This window comes from Drosophila bipectinata, chromosome 2R, assembly GCF_030179905.1.
Source record: "Drosophila bipectinata strain 14024-0381.07 chromosome 2R, DbipHiC1v2, whole genome shotgun sequence".
NCBI lineage: Eukaryota > Metazoa > Arthropoda > Insecta > Diptera > Drosophilidae > Drosophila > Drosophila bipectinata.
In genome coordinates this window covers 22582007-22603620 of record NC_091737.1, presented here as the reverse complement: position 1 = coordinate 22603620, position 21614 = coordinate 22582007, and the positions used below count along the sequence as shown (strand labels likewise).

General features: G+C 43.8%; 1 protein-coding gene across 5 annotated transcripts in view; it reads left to right on the top strand.

Annotated features, from left to right (window-relative positions):
- The window catches only part of side-VIII (sidestep VIII), a 57754-nt gene that overhangs the window by 28149 nt on the left and 7991 nt on the right, over positions 1–21614 (top strand). For 2 of the 5 annotated variants that reach the window (XM_017238324.3, XM_017238322.3), the window contains 14 exons: positions 7987–8119; positions 10734–10939; positions 12305–12418; positions 13147–13356; positions 13459–13610; positions 14209–14353; positions 15416–15546; positions 16204–16363; positions 17046–17260; positions 17597–17678; positions 18291–18450; positions 18746–18882; positions 20163–20600; positions 20707–20963. In XM_017238324.3, the coding sequence (XP_017093813.1) occupies positions 7987–8119; positions 10734–10939; positions 12305–12418; positions 13147–13356; positions 13459–13610; positions 14209–14353; positions 15416–15546; positions 16204–16363; positions 17046–17260; positions 17597–17678; positions 18291–18450; positions 18746–18882; positions 20163–20600; positions 20707–20963 (2540 nt within the window). Of the gene's footprint in view, positions 1–7986; positions 8120–10733; positions 10940–12304; positions 12419–13146; positions 13357–13458; positions 13611–14208; positions 14354–15415; positions 15547–16203; positions 16364–17045; positions 17261–17596; positions 17679–18290; positions 18451–18745; positions 18883–19179; positions 19550–20162; positions 20601–20706; positions 20964–21614 lie in introns of those variants that run through there. The other 3 variants (XM_070278825.1, XM_017238323.3, XM_070278824.1) reach the window with 3 other exon arrangements.

Sequence of the window (21614 nt, the reverse complement as noted above, 5' to 3'; positions counted from 1 at the left end):
CTATTGCCACTTTTTCAGTGTTTGTCTGCATTTGCACTGACACATGACAGAGCGTTTCATTTGTTGGCTAAGCGCACAGAGGAGCATGACACGAAGAAACTCGGCTTCGATGCCCGGCCAGGATTAAAGAGCGGGGCTATCATACAAATACGAAGCCATAACAATGTTGCAGTGAAACATAGAAAAAAAAACTGAAGGTTTCGCCGCTTAATTGAGTGGCTGATGGGGTGAGCGGGTTGGCCCAGTCATTTAGCTACTTATTAGCCCGCTAACGACTTGGCCAAGACACGCGCACAACTTAAATGCGGTTAACGCTTCACTTATGGCCAGGGGATAGTTGGATAGCCCAACTCCTAACTCAATTTCGCGCTGGCATCCAATGTAATTGACTATCCGCTCACGTTCACGGACAAGCAGACGAGCGGACAGACGTACATTCATCATAGACGCGATGAATGCCACATTCACAAGTGGCAAGTGGAAAGCGGCATCTGGCCGTGTGGCTGGATGGCTGGATGGCTCACTGGCTGGCTAATTTGCCTGTTGGCCAGCATAAATGGTTAGCGGTGGCCGGTGTTGCAGTGGCATTCGCTAATGCCAATGTGCATACCGATCCTGTGGCTGCGACAACTAATCAACATTAAGCTGCCACACATGTCGAACACGACTGACAATGTGCAAAGCTGTTTGCCGGTCCCTTGCTTTATATCGAATTGAATTTCGAAATTAAAAGCGAAGGCAATCACCCTACGAGTCACTTCATTGGCCAAATATTTGCAGCATGCCAACGGACGCATCATCAAAATGTTTTTCTTGCCATATTTATGGGCGGAGCCGATGTAACAAACACATCATAAATGGGGCACAACACATACTTAATGAAATATTTATGTGTCCTGGCGGCGTGCGAGTGTGCGTGCAGTGAGCACATATTTGCCATACATTACACACACATTACGGTCTGCTGTATTTGTATTTGCTTTACTCCAAGCGGCAGGGATACATTTTTTTCTTGCTTTGTGTCCTCGCAGAAACAAAAGGAATAAAGCAGCAAAAAAGTGCTGCATACTTTGATGCGCACTTTGAGCCCAGAGACTAAAGCTCTCTCTCTTTGCACGGGTTTTCGTATTTTTTAATATATTAGCTAGCAAAATATTATATTTTATTATATATGTATATATTGTGTATGTGTTTGAAAAAGAAAGATGTATGCGCAACTGCCTCGACTGCCTCCAAATGGGCATGTAAATTTTATTTGTTTTTTACGAGCGCATAAATCAAAGAAAATTGTTTTTATACAAAAAATATGTGCGTTGCCCCTTTCAATGGCCGGACATTTCATATTTTATGCGGTTGGCGACCCTTTTCTGCAGGCATTTCTGGAAATCCTTGCTGACTGAAAATCCAAACCATCCACAGCTGCTCTATATGGTTAGGTGGCACCATCCACCTACAACCTTCAATGCAGTCACTGGCTTTCCAATCAATACAGCCAAAAGTACAAAATAAATGCCTCTGGCAGTGGAAGCCCATTTCATATATTGTACTAACTTTCCATTTCTCTGGGTATGCCTTCATAAATTGATTTCATTAATTTCTAATGCCGTCTCAAAATATTAAAGAAACAACAGCCGCGGGTTGTTTGCCCAGAAAAAAAGCAACAAGGAGGCTACACATCAATGGGAAAATAAAAGACAATGCCAAGGAAGAGATATTTATTTTCACAGAAAAACTGAGGGTGAAAAAAAAATAAATTATATCAAAAACAAAATGAGGAAAAATCAGGAAATGCCAAAAAAAGGCACCAATCTGCACGCCGAAAATTCTTTAAAGGGAAACTCATTTTATACGTTAAGTATAAGTTGAAAGGAAATTCATAAAAAATATTAAGTTCCCATTGCATAAGAGAGAAATTTAATAGCCTACAAAAAAAAGAGAACCATTTTGACTGAAAATGAAATGAAGAATTGTATAAAATAAGATACTTCTGATGAAATTTTCATTTTGAAATTCCTTGTGCAGCAATTAGGGGCATATTCGTTGGGGGTTTTCCTTAATTTGTGCTCTTTCTGCCATCTTGGCTTTTTCCATACAAAAATTAATTTAGCCATGTAATTTGTGTGAGCATTTCTTTTTTGTTTTTTTTTTTTTGTTGCGTAAGGATGGCAAATTCTGGAAGGCAATTTCCATTTGTTCTCCGCATTTGCCATGGCTGTGCTTCCACTATGTAATTATTTCCACATGCTCACGTTCGCACATCGAATTCATTACTATTTTTTCTGTTATCAGATTCACCTTTTTTTTAAAGGAAAGAATGAAAGAAAAACTAAAACTGAATCTTGGCTGAGCGTTTGTCGAGTCAGCAAGGCATTACCGATCCCACTTTCAGATAAAAGTAAAAGCAGTGACACGTAAACGGTCATGCCTTCTCAAACACATATCCTTCTATACACGCAGAAAAAAAACGAGCATAGGAATGTAGGGAGAAGACCCACAAGGATTCGCACACAATCACCGTAATACACGCAACGTGTTGGCACCCCTTTCTTATGCAACAATTTTCGAACGTTGGCTGAAATCACAGACTTAACCAGACTTCCCAGGGCACAAAGAGCCGGCATCATAATGGCCAATGGCCCCGGCGGATGGTGGGATGGTAGGATGGAGTCCTGCGAAAAGGATACCGTGGCGACCCGCATAAAAGCCTCTCCAAATGCAGGCGGCCCTTTTAAGTATCTATAAAACGAAAATGTTTATAGAAAAAGTGCTCAAGTGACTTGATTTGTGCATTAAAGATATGTGTATAGGTTCCACCTGACATGGAGTATTTCCTTTGCCATAAAATGCAAGAGATATCGCTAAGCCGGGTGCCACGTGCTCCTGTATCTGAGGGATACTTATGCCGGCCAGGCATAATGTAAATGCGAAAATGCGAAAAGGGTAGAGCGCCCACACACACTCACACACACAATGGCCACTAAAATTCGGCAGTTAAGAATCTTTTAAGGGACAGGACATGGCCCCCTTTTGGCAGGACAGGAAGTGAAAGTTTTCCGTAGTCAGTCAGTCTGTTACCGAGCCATTTACTGCATTTTTATGTGGCCAAGGCATATGTAGATTGGCCCTTTTCCATTGATGGTTTTATATACAGAAGAGGAGAGAATCTGTTGTGTGTGGTCGAGTTCGGTTCGTAATATATGTAGTTATAAATGGGATGTAAAATGAACTTACTGAGTTAAAGATGTGCCAATAAAATGGTATTTTATGTCGGCACATTCAGGTTGCTGGCCTAGAGAACAAAACAAAAAAAGGAACCAGTAACATAGAAAACTGTGCTCCATTTTATTTGTACATTAAAAAGTTATAGCCACAATTAAATCTTGGCATATTTCCAACTGTAATAGTCTGTAATCCCATTGCTTTAATGAGATAAAAATTAAATTTAATATAAAATTCATTTTGCAAAATCAAGTGGAGCGACACTCTCGAGCCCAAAACGATTGCCTGTTTTCGGACACACAGGCCGGAGGAGCAGCACTTTCAATAATTGCCACTTTGGCGAACATTAAAGTCAACTTATTCCCACGATTGACTGCTGCAACAGTCGAGGCCTATCCGCCCTCTCTTTCATTTCCATTGTTGCTGACTCTTTCTCGCCGGTGGAGTGAAGACCTCCACCTAGAACGCATAATCATTATCGTTACAGTTTATTGCACATTAAAAGTGCGCCGCTGCCTCTGTCGCCCTTTACTTTTATGCCGCAGCCGTTGCTGGCCAAACACTTGGCATTACATAAAGCAAATGGCCATAAAACGGAACAAGGAACAAGTAACTGGCAACAAGCAACTCGGCCAAAAGAAATCGGCCAAGAGACCAGGCAAAAAGAAGTCAAGAGGACCTGACCGACTCGTAATTGTCACCCTCGACGGCCCCTTTTTTGTTCAAATTTACACATGAATAGTTGCCGGCCGGACCTCCTCTGGGAATTTAATTTAATTGTTACACCAAATTCTCCTCTGTCTTGAGCACTCTCTGTTACCGACTACCCGATTCAATTGTATTTGAAATTTTTATTTGATTTTTATTTAATTTTTAAGTACTCCCCTCGGAAATAAAGACAATTAGCGTGAATATCTATTTTGTTGGATGTTGCTGTTGGATGGCTTAGATACCTAAACCTAAACCAAATACAGAATCTAATAAAAACGGGGTTAAAGTTGTCACGCATATTTTATTTGATAGCCTCATGATTTTAGCAAATTATGCAAATGTTTGCACTTATTTTGAAACAACATTTTTGTTACTCATATTGAGAGTCGCACTCTCCGTTTTGCTCCGGTCGTTTTCAAATATTGACAAGAGTTTTATTTAAATTTCGATGCCAATTTCTTGGCAGGAGTTTCCGCCAATGTCATTGCTGCTTCCCCAAACTTCTCCGTTTTCCGAACTCCCCCACTTAGCTGCCACGTTCTGTGCATATTTTTGCCAAATCAGCAAATGTTGCCGTTGTCAACCGAGTTGGCCCCTGCCACGTCTCCATTCGCAGATTCCATATATATATGTATGTATATATTCTCATATATTCGTATATATTTTTTTATTCCTTGCCGGATCCTTCCTTGCTCCAAAGTGGAGCAGTGCGGAGCAAATGCCACTAATATGAAAGCAAATTTGCATAATAATTTTTGCCAGATTCTTTTGCTAGCTGACTTCCGTCATATTTAAGTTGAAATTCCTTTAGTTTGGCATTTGAATATTCTGATTTTTTTCCCGGTCAGCTTTACTCTCTTTAATGTGGAGGAGAAAAACTTTTATTTGCCATTTTTGTTGCGGTCAAACGACTTTGAAACTACTTATTAAATTAATTGAATTTAATGGCGTTTAATGAGAAAATTAATTAAACTACTTTATTTATGGCCACACGTTAAACAGCTTTTTTTGTCTAGCTTCGGTAAAAAGAGACCTTTTTTTTTGGCTTTGAGGTGAAGAGGCGTTTGCTTCCATAAATTATGAATACATGTGCAATGTAAAAAATAATTGGAAAAATATTGAATTATAATTAAAGTCCGGTTGGGCCTCATAAATATTTGATAATTTGCTGAATTTTAAAGCACTGCAAACACAATAAATAACTCAAGTAGAGCTAGAAAAAAAAACATTTACCGATCGATGTTAAATCTAATTTATTTACTCACCTTACGCCTGTTTGGCCCCGAAGGCAATAAAAATAATTGGCTATAAATGGCTCTCGAGGAGTCAAAACAAAATGGCAATTGTCAGGAAGGCAACTGTAGTAGTAGTAGGAATAAGAAATCAACACATTGCTTTTAATTAATGGTCTATACACGTTGAACTGGCAGCCATTTCGTTGGCTTTTTATGACTTTCCTTCCCGACACCGGCATCTGGGAATGTCATCAAATGGGTGGTGGCAAGTGGCAGTGGTGGGGCATCACCTTCTGCCTCCTTGTGTTTCAAGTGCGTTGAGTTATAATTTTATGTGCAATTAATTTGCCACCAAAAACAGACACACACGTTTCGCACCCCCCCTGTACGTGTGAGCCAACTAATGAGCAAACAGCGTCTCCTGTTCCGGTTCCTGCTCCTGTGTTTTGTTTTGGCCACCTAAAATCGTTTGGCCTGTACAACCTGCAGACCTGGCTATTAATACTGATAGCATTTTTATCGCATAGACTAAACGAAACGCAATCAAAGTGAAACAAACTTTTGCCTGCATCGCCGGGTATGCAATTCATTCCACCATTTTTGCATTATTCAAGCCGGTGCAGTGGCCAGTACCCTCTGTACCCACTATCCAGTACCCAGTACCCGAAAACAAATCAGCCAAAGTGGACAAGCGCGGTCCCAAAATTGCAAATTCCAGAATAGAAAACGAGTCATGGCCATGGGGCATTTTACGATTGATTTTTGTTGTTGTGGTTCAACGGTGGGGCATGGAAGTCAAGAGAGGGTGGAAAGCTCTGAACGAAAATCTCTAATTAGCTAATTGCTATAATTAAATGTTTTGCCAATGTTGGCATTTCGTTTAACTCGACGCAAGGATAATGTAAACTCTGGTAGAGGCCCTCGCAGCGGCTGGGTACGCGTGTGTGTGAGGGACGCCATCATCATTACCATCATTGGCATTGTTATTATTGCGGTTGGCCTCGTTCTTTATGTGGGTGGGTGTGCTCCCTACGTAATGGCAAATCGAACATATTTGCATATGAAATGAGCGAAAAATCGAAACATGGCGGCAGCCGGGCCACAAAGGAGAACTCGCTTGGTCTGACGGCACGATATCCGGCTTAGACAACATCACATTTTAAGCGGCGCCCCTCGCTGACTTTGAATTTAATGCAGAACCAGAAGTCGAGTTGCAAAAACCATTTATAATCATTATAAATTATGCATTGCATTATCGCTGCCACTCCTGCTACGTCATGGACTCGCCCGTTTAGTCGATTAGAAACCCAGGCGCTGCCCACGCTGCGTATGAGTAATGTGGGCAGACGGCTTCTGCATTTGAGTGAGTTGGGTTCGGCTCTTAATTAAATCATCTCTTGCGGCCTGCCGGCTGGAAAATGCACAAACATGTTTCCCAGAAGAACTGTAATAACTTTGTTTTTTGGGGAGAAGCGAAAATGCTGAGCCCACGAAATGCAAATGAGTTAACAAGTGAATTTAAATGAGATACAAACAACTGAGGAATCCAGTGACGAGGGCCCAAGAAAAAGGGCTAACAAACTTTTGGGCCAAGAAGGCAGCATTGGCAGCATTTTTAGCTGGAAAATTAGAGCTGGCCAGCGCCAATCTTATAAAATTTAAATTAAAATCAGACCAAAGTAGATAGATAGAGAAACAAAAAGAGAAATGAGCCTGAGCCCCAGAAAGTGGATGGATGGATGTCAACTTCAAACAGTAATCGCTCTCTCCCTGGCACGTCCTGCACGACTTGTGTCCTGCGCCGCTCCAGACAAAAGCTGCGAAATATGAGCGAACAAAGCAACTGCTAATAATGAAAAGGCAAACGAATCTTAAGTGCAGGCCAAAAATAACACAAATAAATGCCCGAGCCAAAAGGGAAATTGTTAAGAGCAAAGACTCGGAAAATAAGCCAAGCCAAAGGACATAACTCAAAAAATGGCGCTGCAAGACGTTGGCAAAACAAAAAGGAAGCTAAAATAAAAGAAGCCGGCGAAATGAGGAAGAACAATCCCCGTCCTGAAAGCCGAGCAAAATTAGCATAAAAAAAGGATTTGCTCGCTAATTTCACTTTAATGTGAGACAGAGCACGGAAAATGCGAGGGCGGCGGGCTAAGGCAAAAAAAAAAAGAAAAGGCGCAGGACAGCAATGAAGACGTCGCGCCCATTACGTCACTTTTATCTCAATTCCCCGTGCCCCTGCCTCTGCCTCTGCCCTTGCTCCACGTGCCCCCTCTTTTTGGGGCACTCTTTTCCCGTTTATTTATAGCATTATTAGTTGGGCCAAGCGAAGATCGCAGTAAGCTCCCCGCAACTTTGGTTTTTTTCGTATTTTGGGCCAGGGAATGGGTCCGGGCCAATAACAAAGTGCTAATGCCCTCGGCTAATTATACATCATTTGTTAGCCAGTTTTTTTCTGGCTTCATCTTCACAAGTTCCACCATTTCTTGGCAACTAAAGCAAAGGAGAGAAAATGCCACAAAAATATCAATTTCAAAGTGTGACATTTTATTCAGGAAAGAATTTCTTAAGGGAATGACCTATTCTAGAGGGTTTTGAACTTTGAAGAATTTAAATTTTTATTTAAAAGCTTCATGTATATTTAATAATATATTTTATTCTGTTCTTTTTATTAAAGATAAAATTAAAGATACAAAAAATATATAAATCTCTTGGGTACTTTGTCACTGACAAATTTCTGAAATATTTTTAGAAGGTCTAGGATACAGACTGTCCATTTGCCAAAGTCGCAGCCTAATCATTCACATTTTTTTCGTTACAGGTCCGCCCGTGCTGTCCGAGTCCATTATGGGAACGGTCGGTCGCCTGCCCTGCAACGTCACCCCGCCCATTTACGAGGACCGAGTGGCACTGGTCATCTGGTACAAAGTTGGCCTAAAGACGCCCATTTACAGGTGAGTAGGGAGCTGGATCTTTTGGCTGGAAAACCGCATTTCAATCATCAGAGTGTAGCTTTGGAAATGGGGCATATATTTCGTATTTTTTTTTATTAGACCTGCTTTTTAAACACTTTAAGCTCTCGTGTCAAATGCAGAGCCACAAGCCGCAGCCTCTGTCGCACCTGACCGCAAACATTTCAACCGCACACACTCAGACAGACACGCCGGCACGCACGGGTCCATAAATAAACAAAATTGATTACCGCAGACAACTTTTGACGCACTCAACCCGCTCGCCACTCTGCCACACAGCTATCCTGCCACTCTGCCACACCAGCACCATCGCCAACACCAACAGAAAACAAAAACAAACAGGGGCACGACAGATGAGGCGGGAAATTGGATTGGAAAGGAATCGGAAAATGGAGCTCTGGCCTGACCTGGACATGTCAGTTGCCATATTTGTGCAGAGTTTTCATTCTGATTTAATGGCGGCTAATTAAGGTTTCTGGTTTTTTTTTTTTTGCCATTTCGGTTGTCCGTCTGTAGGGCCTGCAGACATAAAATTAGCATAACTAGAAAATTATACACACAAACCTATTGAGAGAGAGAGGGAGATTGGGGCTAGAGACCCCCTGACAAAATGAACACCCACCGAAAATGGGGAAAAGTTTTTCGACAATCCCAGTTCGCTCGAAGCACCAAGCTCCAAGGTTACATTTTGGTTGGAAAAACTTTTTCAATTATTCATGTCTAACATGATGTTGTAGTGGCTGCAGTGGCTGTATATTTGTATCTCGCAGATACACGGCTACATCAAAGGCGTGAAACTTTAATTGGATTTGTCTGACTTGTCTCGGTCTTGGTCCTGGTCCTGGTGCTGGTCTTGGGGCGAAAGCATGTGGTGATTAGCTGATTGCCAGTTAGCCATCTAGCTATGTATCTATCTGGCTAGCTGGATGGCTTGATAGCTGGATGGCCAACAACATTGACATGCGGCTAAAACTAATTGAACTTCGGGCACTTCAAGGACTTGCAAATGACTCGGTCGAAAGTAGTAATTAGCGTTGCATAACGACCGTGCCAGAAGCAACGGTCTGACGGCAAAAAGGACGAAACCGAAACTGAAAGCGAAAGGACACGCTCGAACTGAGCTCAACTCTTGTTTGTAATTAAAAACCACTCAGCGAGTAAATTAATCATAAAAGAAACCGAATTGCTGGTACATACGACTCTACTATACTATATATAGTGTTTCTGTCCATCCAATATCCTTTTTCTTCGTTTTTTCCCGTCACCCCCACCCCGCCATTCAACTCGATTGGCCAACGCCCAGTGGTAAAAATTTAATTTTCGCCCCAGCAGTGCCAGTTCAATTTTTGCCATCCATCGACTTTTTATTGCCCGGCTGACAGGTTTTTCTGCTCTGCAGAACCTCATTATCCTTTCCGGGTCCTTTCGAGTGCGCCATATGTTGTGAGCAAATCAAAATTGAAATGCAATAAAACACAGGCTAGCAGCTCCTCCTGTCGAGATGTGCTCCTGCCAAGGATATACGAGGACACAAAGATGCAGCTAGGATCGATGCCTGTGAAAGGAGAATTTATGTGGAAACCTCCATTCTTGCCAATCAAAATACAAACAGAGAAGTTTCAAATTCCGGTATATTTCGAGTGAGCCAACAATTTAAATGCCAATCGAGTTCTCAACTGGAAGGCCCTGGGGCCTAGTAATAAATGATTAATTCATAAGTTGCAGTTCAGTATCAGTTTGGGGCGAGAGAAACCTATAAACTTGGCTCCCCGGGGCGAGGATTACACTTTGGATCTCAATTAAAAATGCTTTTGGGCTGCCACTTTAAGGCAACCCGAAATAGAATATTACACCAAAAATGTGCATAATTAAATATGTATGTATATATGTATAGGATGTGTTTTGGGGCCAAGAATGCCGAGGGGAAAGCTTTAAACCCAATTAACTTCGCCACTCCACTAAATGTTGACCTAAATCAAGCCGAGAGGCTCCCACCGACAGCCTTTTCAACTTTTTTTCAGCTTTCCAGTCGAAACTTTTTAAACCCTGATACCCTGATTCGCCAAAAATGTTGGCAGTGGCTTGGACCAGTTTATAGAGACTTTAAGACCATTGATTGACCACCAAAACGAGCTCATTACGGCGAATGGCGAATACTTACTCGAAATAATCAATAATCGGAAATTTCAAGCGAAAACAATAAATTACTACCGAGTGGGTGGTTCGGCGGGTGGATGTTCATTCAGTTATGGGTTGGTTGGGGAGTGTATATTATTAATTCATTGCCGAACCCAATTACGCAGTTGCCGATAATAAAAAACTTTCTTTTCGAAATGCGAAAGTAATGGAGAATGAGCGACTTTTGTTTTCCTTTCGTCCAGGCTCTGCGGAGGAATTCTTTTCAATGAAACACAGAAAGAAAGAAAGAAAGTTTTTATATTAAAGTTTAAAGTATGTTCTTTGATGCTACAAGTCCTTAGCTTTAAAGTTCAGTGCTATAGGTTTTCAATAGGAAGTTCCCTCTGAAATATCATATCATACACCATTATAATCTACAGTGCATTTCTCATTCTTCTCCTATTATCCTTCATTGCAGTGTGGATACACGGGACTCGAATTTCGCTCAGGGCACCCACTGGTCGGACGAGACATACCGGGAACGGTTATCCTTTCACGTGGAAGGACGTGCCGGCACTCTGACCATCAAGTCAACCACCGAGGACGACACGGGCGAGTATCGGTGCCGCGTCGACTTCCAGAAGAGTCCCACGCGTAACTCCAAAGTGAATTTAACTGTCATAAGTAAGTATTGGCGAGAGTCTTTGGTACTTTCCTTTATTTTTGCTCCTTTCACCGAGGACTGCTTCCTCTCTGTTTGCTCACGCTGTGCGGAGCAGCATAATTGAGCAGCTAATTTGTGCAGCGACATATCCTGGCCGAGTCCTGATAGCAGATTCTCTCCCTCGGTCTCCGGGCCGTGGCCGTGGTCCGGGCCAACCAACGCCACTCAGCTCTTGGACAAACACATTAGTTACAGAATAAGACGCCAACTATATGGTCGGGTTGCCAACTTTTCCCCCTACTACTTTTCACTTGCCCTCTCGCCCTCCAGGCAGTTCTCGACTTGGCAAACAGATTTTAAAGTGCCAACTTGGCCAGAAGCTTAAACTTGGCTGGTTAAAGCTGGTCCACCAGCCAGGGACAGAGGGTGCTAGCTTGGAATTGAATTCTTTGTGATTTAAATGGGTTTCAGATTGGAATTGGGCAAAGGAATGCAACGGAGTTGTTTGAATTTTTGCACAGAAAAGATTTAAGGCTTAGAAATATTGGTTACTTAGACTTTGTTTTTGAAGAAAAATGGTTATTGGATAATATATATTTTTTAATATATTTCAATACCTTTGGGACTCTATTTTTTTTCCAATGGCTAAATGCAATTTGTGCCCCTACCTGGGCGGCCACAGCTTGCAATTTACCATTAAAATTTATATGCTTTTCCAAAGGCGTTTAGCTGAAATATATGGCCAGCAGTGTTGGCCCGGCTCGAATATTGTTGGTAAATAGTAGCTTCTGCTCCTGTTAGATGAAGCGCACTAGGGCGGCCAGGGGCGTGGCTGTGTTTTACAAACTTCTTGAGCATGTTCAACATGCTGCCACACGAGTACGAGTGTGCGTTTGTTTGTCTGTGACATGTGAAGCGTAAAACCAAGGCAAGATTTAGAACTTTGTACGTTGGTTGGCTGGCTGGGGAAAGGGGCAAAAAAGAAAACCAACCCGAGGATAAAACTTTAAAGAAGATATTAGATTAAAAGTTGCCCCAGTTCGGGGGTGGACAGTTTGGACAAGTTGCCGCGCTTTTAGGGAACCGGAAATGCCCAGGACTTGATCAGACCAAGCAAATTTTCCAGCAAAGCGATGATAATCGGTTCGGGTTCCAGCTGGAAAATAGTTACAAAACTTCCGACCCACATAAGCGAAAATAATCAAAAAGAAAAAAAAACTCTAAGTAACCCAAACAATCAAGGGTGGCAAGAAATAAATTGGTTAGAATGTAAAGAAATTAATTGAACTTTGGGAAGAGTTCGTTTTACGTGAAAGATTCAAAAAGTGAGGCCTTTAAGAAGCCCTTCATTGACAGCTTCCTTATTTAAAAATTCTATTTTTCAGTTCCGCCCGAATCTGTAATTATATTGGACAGCAAGGGAGCCACCATTAAGGATCACACGCTGGGGCCCTACAACGAGGGCTCCGGCATCAACATCACGTGCGTGGCCATCGGCGGTAAGTTGTGACCCCTTTAGCACCACCCACCCATCACCCATCACCACCCACCATAGACCAGCCACCACCCACTTTCACTGACACGTGTGTGAGATTGTTTTTTATTTTCCTGTGTTTTCCTTTTTTTTCTTGTGTGTTTATATGGGGAAAGTGTTGACGCTGCTGCTTGTGTCTGACAATTAAAAGTGATGAGCGTGAAAATGCAGGCGAAAGATTTTCACATTTTATTTAATTTTCAACCCGCTGTCGACTGCACGAACACGATGCTGAGAGCTGGGAGGAGCTGGTAGCTGGAAAAGCTGAGAGCACACAATGCCCACACAAATTGCATTGAGAGCACTTGAAAATTGCTAAAAGCCAAACAAGACAACAAATGAAACAGCGAAAGGCACTTGTACACACACGTAGCCCACACCCACTGCCACCAGCCCACAGCCCACAGCCCACATCCCACAGGACACAGTCGGAGAACCATCTACTCCCATACTGAGACACTCATCCACTCCTTGCACTTGTGAGCACATAAACAAACAGAAGACCAGCTAAAATGCTTCGAGCCAAATGCCAGAGCAGCTCCGAGTCTAAGTCGTATGGCAAACATATCAGTTGCACACTCACCCACCCTACCACACACACCTCACACCCACATTTACCGCAAAACAGGATAATTCTTTTACTTTCTGCTGCTTGTGTCGAACCACCCTTCTCATCCGCCTTTCATGTTGCAGGTCGCCCGCAGCCGAGGGTTACCTGGCTGCACGGCAACACCGTCTACAAGGACGCCAACGTGGGCCAATCCCTCTCGGAGCGGCGGGTGGGCAATGTCCTGTCACTGCCAAGGCTGGAGCGCAAGAATCTTCACATGCAGCTAACGTGCCGGGCGGAGAACAATAATTTGACAACGCCAATTATCAGCAGCGTTGTCCTCGACATGAACTGTGAGTCTTATCCTTCATCCTCCCCCTGGTATCCTTTCCAGGCAATCTCGGGCCTAACTAATTAAATTCTATCGTTTCTGCTACCCATTTCGTCCTGTACAGTACGCCCTCTGATTGTGAAGCTGCAGGGAGAGAATCGACCACTCTCGGCCGGGAATTCTTATCAGCTCAGCTGCGTTGTCATCGGAGCACGTCCAGCCCCGACGATTACCTGGTGGAAGGGCAGCACCCCCATGAAGAATACTCATGAGATTGTAAGTGGAAGCCTGCCGAGTGAGGGAAGCATCTCGACTAACGAGTCTCCTTTCAATTTGTCTTCTCAAATAACCTTTGTATAGAAATTAATTAATGGCACACGCTAGCTAAGGGAGAGTCTTAAGATAACATTATTATTTTTAAGTTTTCCAACTTGAAATAATATTTCAAAATCTTAAATTGAAGTAAACCTAATTGTGAGTGACTCCCGCATGCTACCCTGCGCCAAATGTTTATAAACATGCAAATTTCAAATGCCTGTCATCCTTGTTAATGGCTGCCCAAGAGTACAATTTCCAGATCCCCCATCCTTACTCGGAATCCCACTCCCATCCCCATTCCCATCCCGAATTTCAAGCGTACACATGCTTTGTGGTAATTGAAGTTGCTCGAACGGCAGTCACGTAGCCAGGACCTCAATTAAAAGCAACCCCCGTATCTATCCTTGCCGGGGCCGTGGGACGTGCCAACCCTTTGCCTTCATTCCTTGCCATTCCTAGCCGTTTCCTTTGTCTTTGCCAGTGGCAGAGCTACTCAGCCATTAACTGTTTGCATTCGTTTGCTGAGCCCCGATATCCTTTCACTTCGTTATTCCAGGCCAATCCGGACGGCAATATGACCACCTCGGTGCTGACATTCACGCCCACCATCGATGACCGCGGCAAGTTCCTGTCCTGCCGCGCCGAGCAGAGCATGATACCCGAGTCCGGGCTGGAGGACGGCTGGAAGTTGGACATCTATCGTGAGTTCTGTTTGCCTATATTTTATCATAAAAGCCTGCTTAATATTTAATTTGACTGCCGCAAAGTTTTTTAATGAAAACGAAAGTAAAAAGGCGCCGTAGGCTGTGGTTGAGATGGAGGTGGAGGCGGTGCTTTAAAAACTCAGTAAGAAATCATTGCATTGGGTGGTTCTCCGCCCAAGACACCCTTTTGAGGAAAAATCTCCATATTTTTCTTCGATTCTCCTCAGCTGCGGCAAGTTTTGGCAAATTAATTTCCAGCGGCGGCCGGTGAAACTTTTGCACAAAACTTGCCAAACTTTTTAACCCGCCACGAGGACCGCAAGCCGCCTGTAAAGTCATCTTTACGCTTTTACAGTTTTCGACCTGTTTGCACAAAATTTAAATGGTAAAACCACCTCCACACCGCCACACCACCCAAGAGTACTGCACCACCCTAGGCCCGCTCAGTTCCTTTCTGTCAGAGAACCGCTTCCTGTTTGCCTTGGGAGTGCGGTTTTGTTGCTTACCTTTTAACTTTTCCTCCTTTTTTGTTCCCCCGCCCTGCAATTGGATGGAAAATATCTGAAATGCTGGGTGGTTGGAGGTCGACTGTTTGCCCAATTTGATAGATTGCTTAATAAGCTTAATTGATTCGCATTCGCGGGCCAATTTTGAATTAATCAAGTTAAAATTTAGCTCAGTTACTCAGTCGCCGCTTGTTACTCAGTGAGGGAAACCTCTCCTCCCCCATCGATTTTCCGCGGAAAAACAACATTTTGAAGCCTAATTGCCTGACTGGCCAACAGAAAGTGAGTTGAAGTTGGAGAGGAAAAAAAAAATATAATAATAAACAAACAAGCAACAGCCGGGCAAACGAACGAAGGGGCTTGAAAATTCCTACAACTTAAATTGGCTAATTTGTGGGGCTTACGCAGTAATTACACCTTTGGTCGGTGCTTCTGGCATTTTATTAGCCGGTCCCGGCTTTATTATTTGTCTGGCCCGGCGATTTCAACTAATTAGCTGTTTTTGTTTTTCCAACATGGATTTTAATACTTTATTCTCCACTCTTCCACTCAGATATTCCGGTTGTGAGCCTTGAACTCGGCACCAATTCCCTGAACTCGACGCTGCGCGAAGGAATCGATGTCTTCTTCGAGTGCAACATCAAGTCGAATCCCTGGATCTATCAAGTTAGCTGGCGGCACAACGTAAGTGACAAACAGATGAGATTTCACACGCATTTCATTTGGCGCTCGAGAAAGCAAATTTAACACCCAACTGCCCATCTTTGCCTAATTTATAATCGTGACTCGAGGCCCTTTCTTGGTAGCGGCAGAGAGCTATATTATAATAATTATTATTTCTATTATTATTATTATTGTATTTTGTACATACATTAGCCGCTGGCTGGTAATCGAAAGGCGAAACTCCGGCCGAGATGGAGCGCATAATTGCTGCATATTTTAAAATTGCCAAAGGCCCCGAAAAAAAATTGGAATTCTCTACGCCTTCTACACTGACACAAACGCATATATAAGTTAACGTACAGAATTTATTATTAAATTACCAGGCACAGGCACTGGGAGAGAGCACTTAACAATTTATGCAGCACGGGTCTAATTTATGCATTAGCCAGCGGGTCCTGGGCCTTCAATCAGCCAACGGGGCGTATACGTAACGCAACGTAAAGCAACATAAAAGTGTTATTAGCTTTGAGAATTAAATTTATTTCAATTTAGCAGTTATCGGTAAATTGAATTCAATTCAATAAATTATTGCGCCAAACACACAGCCACAGCCATACTATCCATACACGAATTTTCAATTTTCGTTCACTTTCTGCATTTTTCGCTTTCGATTTTCAGGGTGAGATCCTGTCCAACAATCCCGCCGAAGGCATTGCCGTCTCCAACCAGAGCCTGGTCCTCCAAAATGCCAGCCGGGCCAGGAGCGGCATCTACACGTGTGTGGGCAGCAACCGGGAGGGCGACGGCGAAAGTAATCCCGTCCAGCTGGACATTCGATGTGAGTACAATTTGTCGAAAGGACATGGCCGAACTAGCCAAGAGAATTCAAGTCAGTGAATGGAAGAAGGCAGTGTGTTAATTTACATAACAGCTTAATTAAAATGAATTGGATCTTTCGATTGCAATTTGTAACTAACACGTTGCACAATGCAATTACATCAATACTCAGCACAGGACGAGTCATCAGGGCTCCTCTGTCGGTCTATCACTCTGTGGCTGCTCTGACTGGCTCTGGCTCTGTGTGTGACTTATCCTGCCGGAGACAAATTGAATTTTTCCCGTAAATCAGACAAATAAATCAATTAAGTATCAACAATTCAACCGCAAACAAGACAACAATGCCAGAGCATTTTCTTTAAATATTTAAAAGGAGAATGCAAGACTTTTTCCAAATCCTGTTGCCTTCGAACGGAAGTCAATGTTACCGAAAGATGTAATTCAGTTTTTTAAAAGGCAATTGAATGAATGATTTTAACTTAATTAGTCTTAAAAGCTTTTATTAACTTTGTAAAATATGGTAGTTCATGTTTAAATAATTTGTACATACTTGAAGGCGAATGAAATTGATCTGCTGGCATTTAAACAGAAATCGATCTCAATAGCCATTGTTTTTCTTTAATTATGCAAATGCCTGCTCAATGGTTGCCTAGCGAACCCTGAAACTCTCCATCTCGTTGCAGTTGCTCCGGTTTGCCGACCTGGCCAACGAACCACTTACAGTGCCGGCAGGCAGGAAACAGTCAAGGTGGCCTGTGAAATTGATGCCAATCCCTCGGAGGCCACCTATGTCTGGAAATTTAATGCAAGCCATGGCGAAACCATTGACATACTCTCCTCTCAGGTTGCCGTGGATCGGGGCCGCAGTATTGCCCACTATACCCCACAAACGGAGAATGTAAGTGTTTCATTTCACTCCCCCATCCCCCACTTTTGCAAACCCTACACACCCACCCTCCCCACATGCCTCCTCGAGGTCATATAAATCAGTCCGAGGTCCGCCCTTGAGGGGCAGCACATAATTTTCCAAACGAGTTGCGGTTTTGAATTTTCAATTAAGGTTGAAAAGGTGTGTCGCCAATGGCGTCGCCATCGCCGCAGTGCATGCATAAATTAAGCCAACGAAATGCATTGTCACTCAGTCATCCCTCCACATCCCTTATCCCCTATCCCCTATCCTGTATCCCGTATCCTTTCATCCTGCCCCTTCTCATTCGTTTCTTTGCATTTCCAGGACTACGGAACGCTGTTATGCTGGGCCACCAACGAAATTGGCGATCAAAGTGAACCCTGCGTATACACAATAGTCCCAGCAGGTGAGTAGTAACAGGGGACTGAGGGGCAGAAGGGATAGCTAGGATAACTGGGAATGGGGTTTTTGTGGGTATTCTTCGTCCAGTAAGTGAAGCTGTGTGTGGTCCTTGCTGGGATTGGGCTGGCATGGCTCGCGTGCCAGTAGCTTTGGCTTTCATTCAACCTGCCGGGCATGCAGGATATCCCTGGCCAGCGAACTTTTCAGAGTCCTGCTGAAGAGAATGCTTATCGGCAGGGTATTCGCCGGACCGTCAGCATTTCGGTTTTCACGCCTAACTACTCTTGGTTTTCCGGGGTTTTTGTTTATGTTTTGCTGGCGGGGGCTTCGCCAAAGTCCCTGCCGCACTGTGATTTGTCGATGACTTTGGGACTTTGGCGTTTTGCTTGTGCCAACTTGGGTGGATTAACCAAACTGTAGCTGCCAGATGGCTTATTGATTTTGAGCCAAAAGAGCCCCGAAGAGCCAGAAACGGAGAAATGTTTGCATGCAAAGTTGCAGACAAATGCTTTGGAGTCTGTGCGATTTGTTGCCTGAGCTGGCCCTAAGCTGGAATAATAAATATCCCACTGACATTCTTTTTATTTCTGTGTTGTCCTTTTCGAAAAAAATACAGGCGAACCGGATCCTTTACTCAATTGCACGGTACTGAACCAGACATCGACGGGCTTCCAAATCGAATGCATCGAAGGATTCGACGGCGGACTGCAGCAGGACTTTATAATGGAGGTTTATGCGAACGGAACGACTCGCTATCCCAAAATTTCCAAATCAAAGTGAGTATTCGGAGTGACAACGGCGACGGAGCAGAGCAAAGTGGACACACAGAGCAATCAGAATCACACGCTGTGTGACTTCTCTGCATTACAACAAGCCCAACGAGGCGTGGCAATGTACTGAATCCATGTCCATGTCCACATCCGTGTCCTCATCCAAGTGCTCCGGCTCATCCTCCTCACGGAGCACAGCCTGCGTACACCATTTGCCCTGCTCTTTGGTCTTGCCTCTTTTTTGCGGTTTTTGTGCCGTTTCTGATTCGGACATTCACATATCGATTCGAACCCATTGCAGGCGACCGTACTTTGAGGTGAGCGGTCTGGTGCCCGGCATGGGCTACAATGTCTTCCTCATCGCCCACAATAGCAAGGGTCGGAGCAATGCCACCATTTTGCAGGTCTACACCCTCAAGGATCCCGAAAAGCAGACGGGTAAGCTTCGTCACAAAAGAATTGGAATGGGGGGATGGGGATTCACCGAAAAATGAATGCGGGCTGCGTGACTGCCCACTCACTCTCTCTTTATGCGCCTTCTCACTCACTTCTCAGAATTTGCAATTTCATGCATGTCCTGGCCCCGAGTCCTGCCTATAAATTAATTGGCGTTGGTTTTGCATTCACAGCTGCTTCGTTTGTCTTTTAATTTGCTTAAAGTTCGTCCTTTACACTTTCTGTTCGTTTCTTATCCTTTCTTTGCTTTGTCTCGTTTGCATGGCGTCTCTTTTTTAGTTAAAATAACATTTACTAAGTCCTATCAAGGACTAAGACCTGCTTATCCCAAGCAGCCAAAAGCACCGTCTACCACCGCCAGCGACTGCGTTTGCGACGAGGACGAGTTCATCAACTTGGGCAAGATAGTTGGCCACGACGCGGGCAGGGATCTTGACCAGCAAGAAGGTAGCGGTGGACACTATTTCTCTATTATTTTCTACTAAGTTTTGTGTTCCTATTTTTGTACACTACCTTGTAACTAATAACCGTGTTATTTTCTTATAATTTATGCAAATTTATTTCAGTAATTGTGTTTTTTGTTGGCACCCTTTTGTAGATTATTTTTAAGAAACTAATTTTTGTGTTCATTTTGTTAATAACTAATGGTTTTCAGTTGTTTTTAATTATTTTTATTTTGTTATTATTATAGTAGTAGCTGATTATTTCACACTTTAATATTTTTAACTCACTCGATTCGCATAAAGCAGCACAAATAAATCCTGTAGCCAAGTGGTTTTATTTTTCGGTTCGTTTTTGGTTTTGTTGGGTCACTAAAAATTCCTCACATGCCAACCAGGACTGAGACCCGAATTAGCAAACACACACACACACACACACACACATGCAGCTCATTAAAGTGGCACTGTATGCAAGGCACGTGCGGCAGGGACAACAACAGCAACAATAAAGGACCTAAAGGACGAAGACTGGACCTCAAACGGAACGTAGTTAGCAGCTCATAAAACAATGCAGGCTTTCAAATAGATAAAGGAGAGTGAGAAGAAGGAATAGAGAGGGGGTGGGATGGTAACAGGACACTCAAACACACACACACATACATTAAAACCCACCTACATTCATACATATGTGTATATGTATATGCCAGGATACATGGTTATCCAACAATCTTGGTCTGTTTCCGGTCTCCCCCTAATTTTTACACTCTTCCCTTCCCCGCACTCTCTCTTGCATCTCGCTTCCACCTTCACTCTTCACGGCAGACCTCTCCTTGGCCTATGCCCCCGTCATCGAGGACATCCGGCCATTCCTCGGAATCCTCGCCGGCATCGTGGGCAGCATTTTCCTGGTGGCCCTCATCATTGTGATTGTGGTGCGTGTGCGCGGCTCGTCGGGACGCGATCGTAATAATTACTCGCATCCGGGCAGCGGCGGCGGAGTCGGCGGCACCACCGGCCCCGGAGGCGTCGGCGGCGGCGGAGTGGGCGGCGTGGGCGTCGGCACGGCCACTGCCAATGGCAATGGCAGCCTGGGTCTCCTGTCCAGCAACAACAACGGCAGCCTGGTCATCGGCACTCTGGGTCACAATGGCGGGCAATCAGTGCAGGATATGCATCGGATCGGCCGGGAGACGTGCCATGTGACGAGCAGCCTGGACAGCATTGACAAGAACCCGGACATCATACCACAAGGTGGGTTGGGTGAGTTGGGTGAGTAACAGGTGTCCTCGGTTATTCCGGCTCCCTGACCTAATCCGTAATGCACTCGCAACGTGTTTTCTTTCTTTCCCTGCGGCTCCTCTTTTAGACGGTCATGACGTCGACGATGAGTGGACGACAAAGGGTCATGGTCGCACTTACGCCACGGCAGCTTTGGCCGAGCAGAACGCCGTGATTACGTCCGGCACCTATGATCACCTGATGCCCACATACGCCGTCGTCGACAAGAAGACAGGACCTCCCCCCGGCCACGGACCCTACATCCAGTATAATACGCTTATTCCCGTTAGCAAAATGGGCGCTTACGCCAATCAACAGCAACAACAGCAGCCGCCGCCACAGAAGGTGAGTTATGGCCATCATATAATCCACTGCCACGTCCATTGGGGCGACACTAAACCTTTTACAATATGCCGGTGAAGGGACGGTCCGAGGACTCTTGTCTTCTCTTGTCTTAATTTACGGTCCCCTCACCAGGATCCCCACCAGGTCAGGTGCTGATAGCCATCCCCTAAAACCACTAACCAAGCATATTTTCGGTAAAGTGGTTTTTCCAGACAACTTTGTTGGCTTAGCAAGAATTGTAGCACCTAAATCGAAAGCCCTTAAGGCTTAAGGATTACTGTCAGGGAACAATTAATGACTTTAGATTTTAAGCAAAAAAATATTTAAATCTTTTAAAATTTTAAAATTCGGTGTTTTACAAGGGGCTTCATCAGAAAAATTTGAAAAATCGGGATCGAAATTTTCGTTTTGAGGTTTTAATGCAGATTGAAGCAGAATCCAACTACAAATCTTTTAAGGTACTCCTCTCAAGGATCGGATGAAAATTGGCCAATATATGGACCTCGTTTGGGGCTAAAATGGATATCCTGGATTTTTGAAGGGTCCATCAGAAAAATTTGAAAAATCGGGATCGAAATTTTCGTTTTGAGGTTTTAATGCAGATTGATGCAGAATCCAACTACAAATCGTTTAAGGTACTCCTCTCTGGGA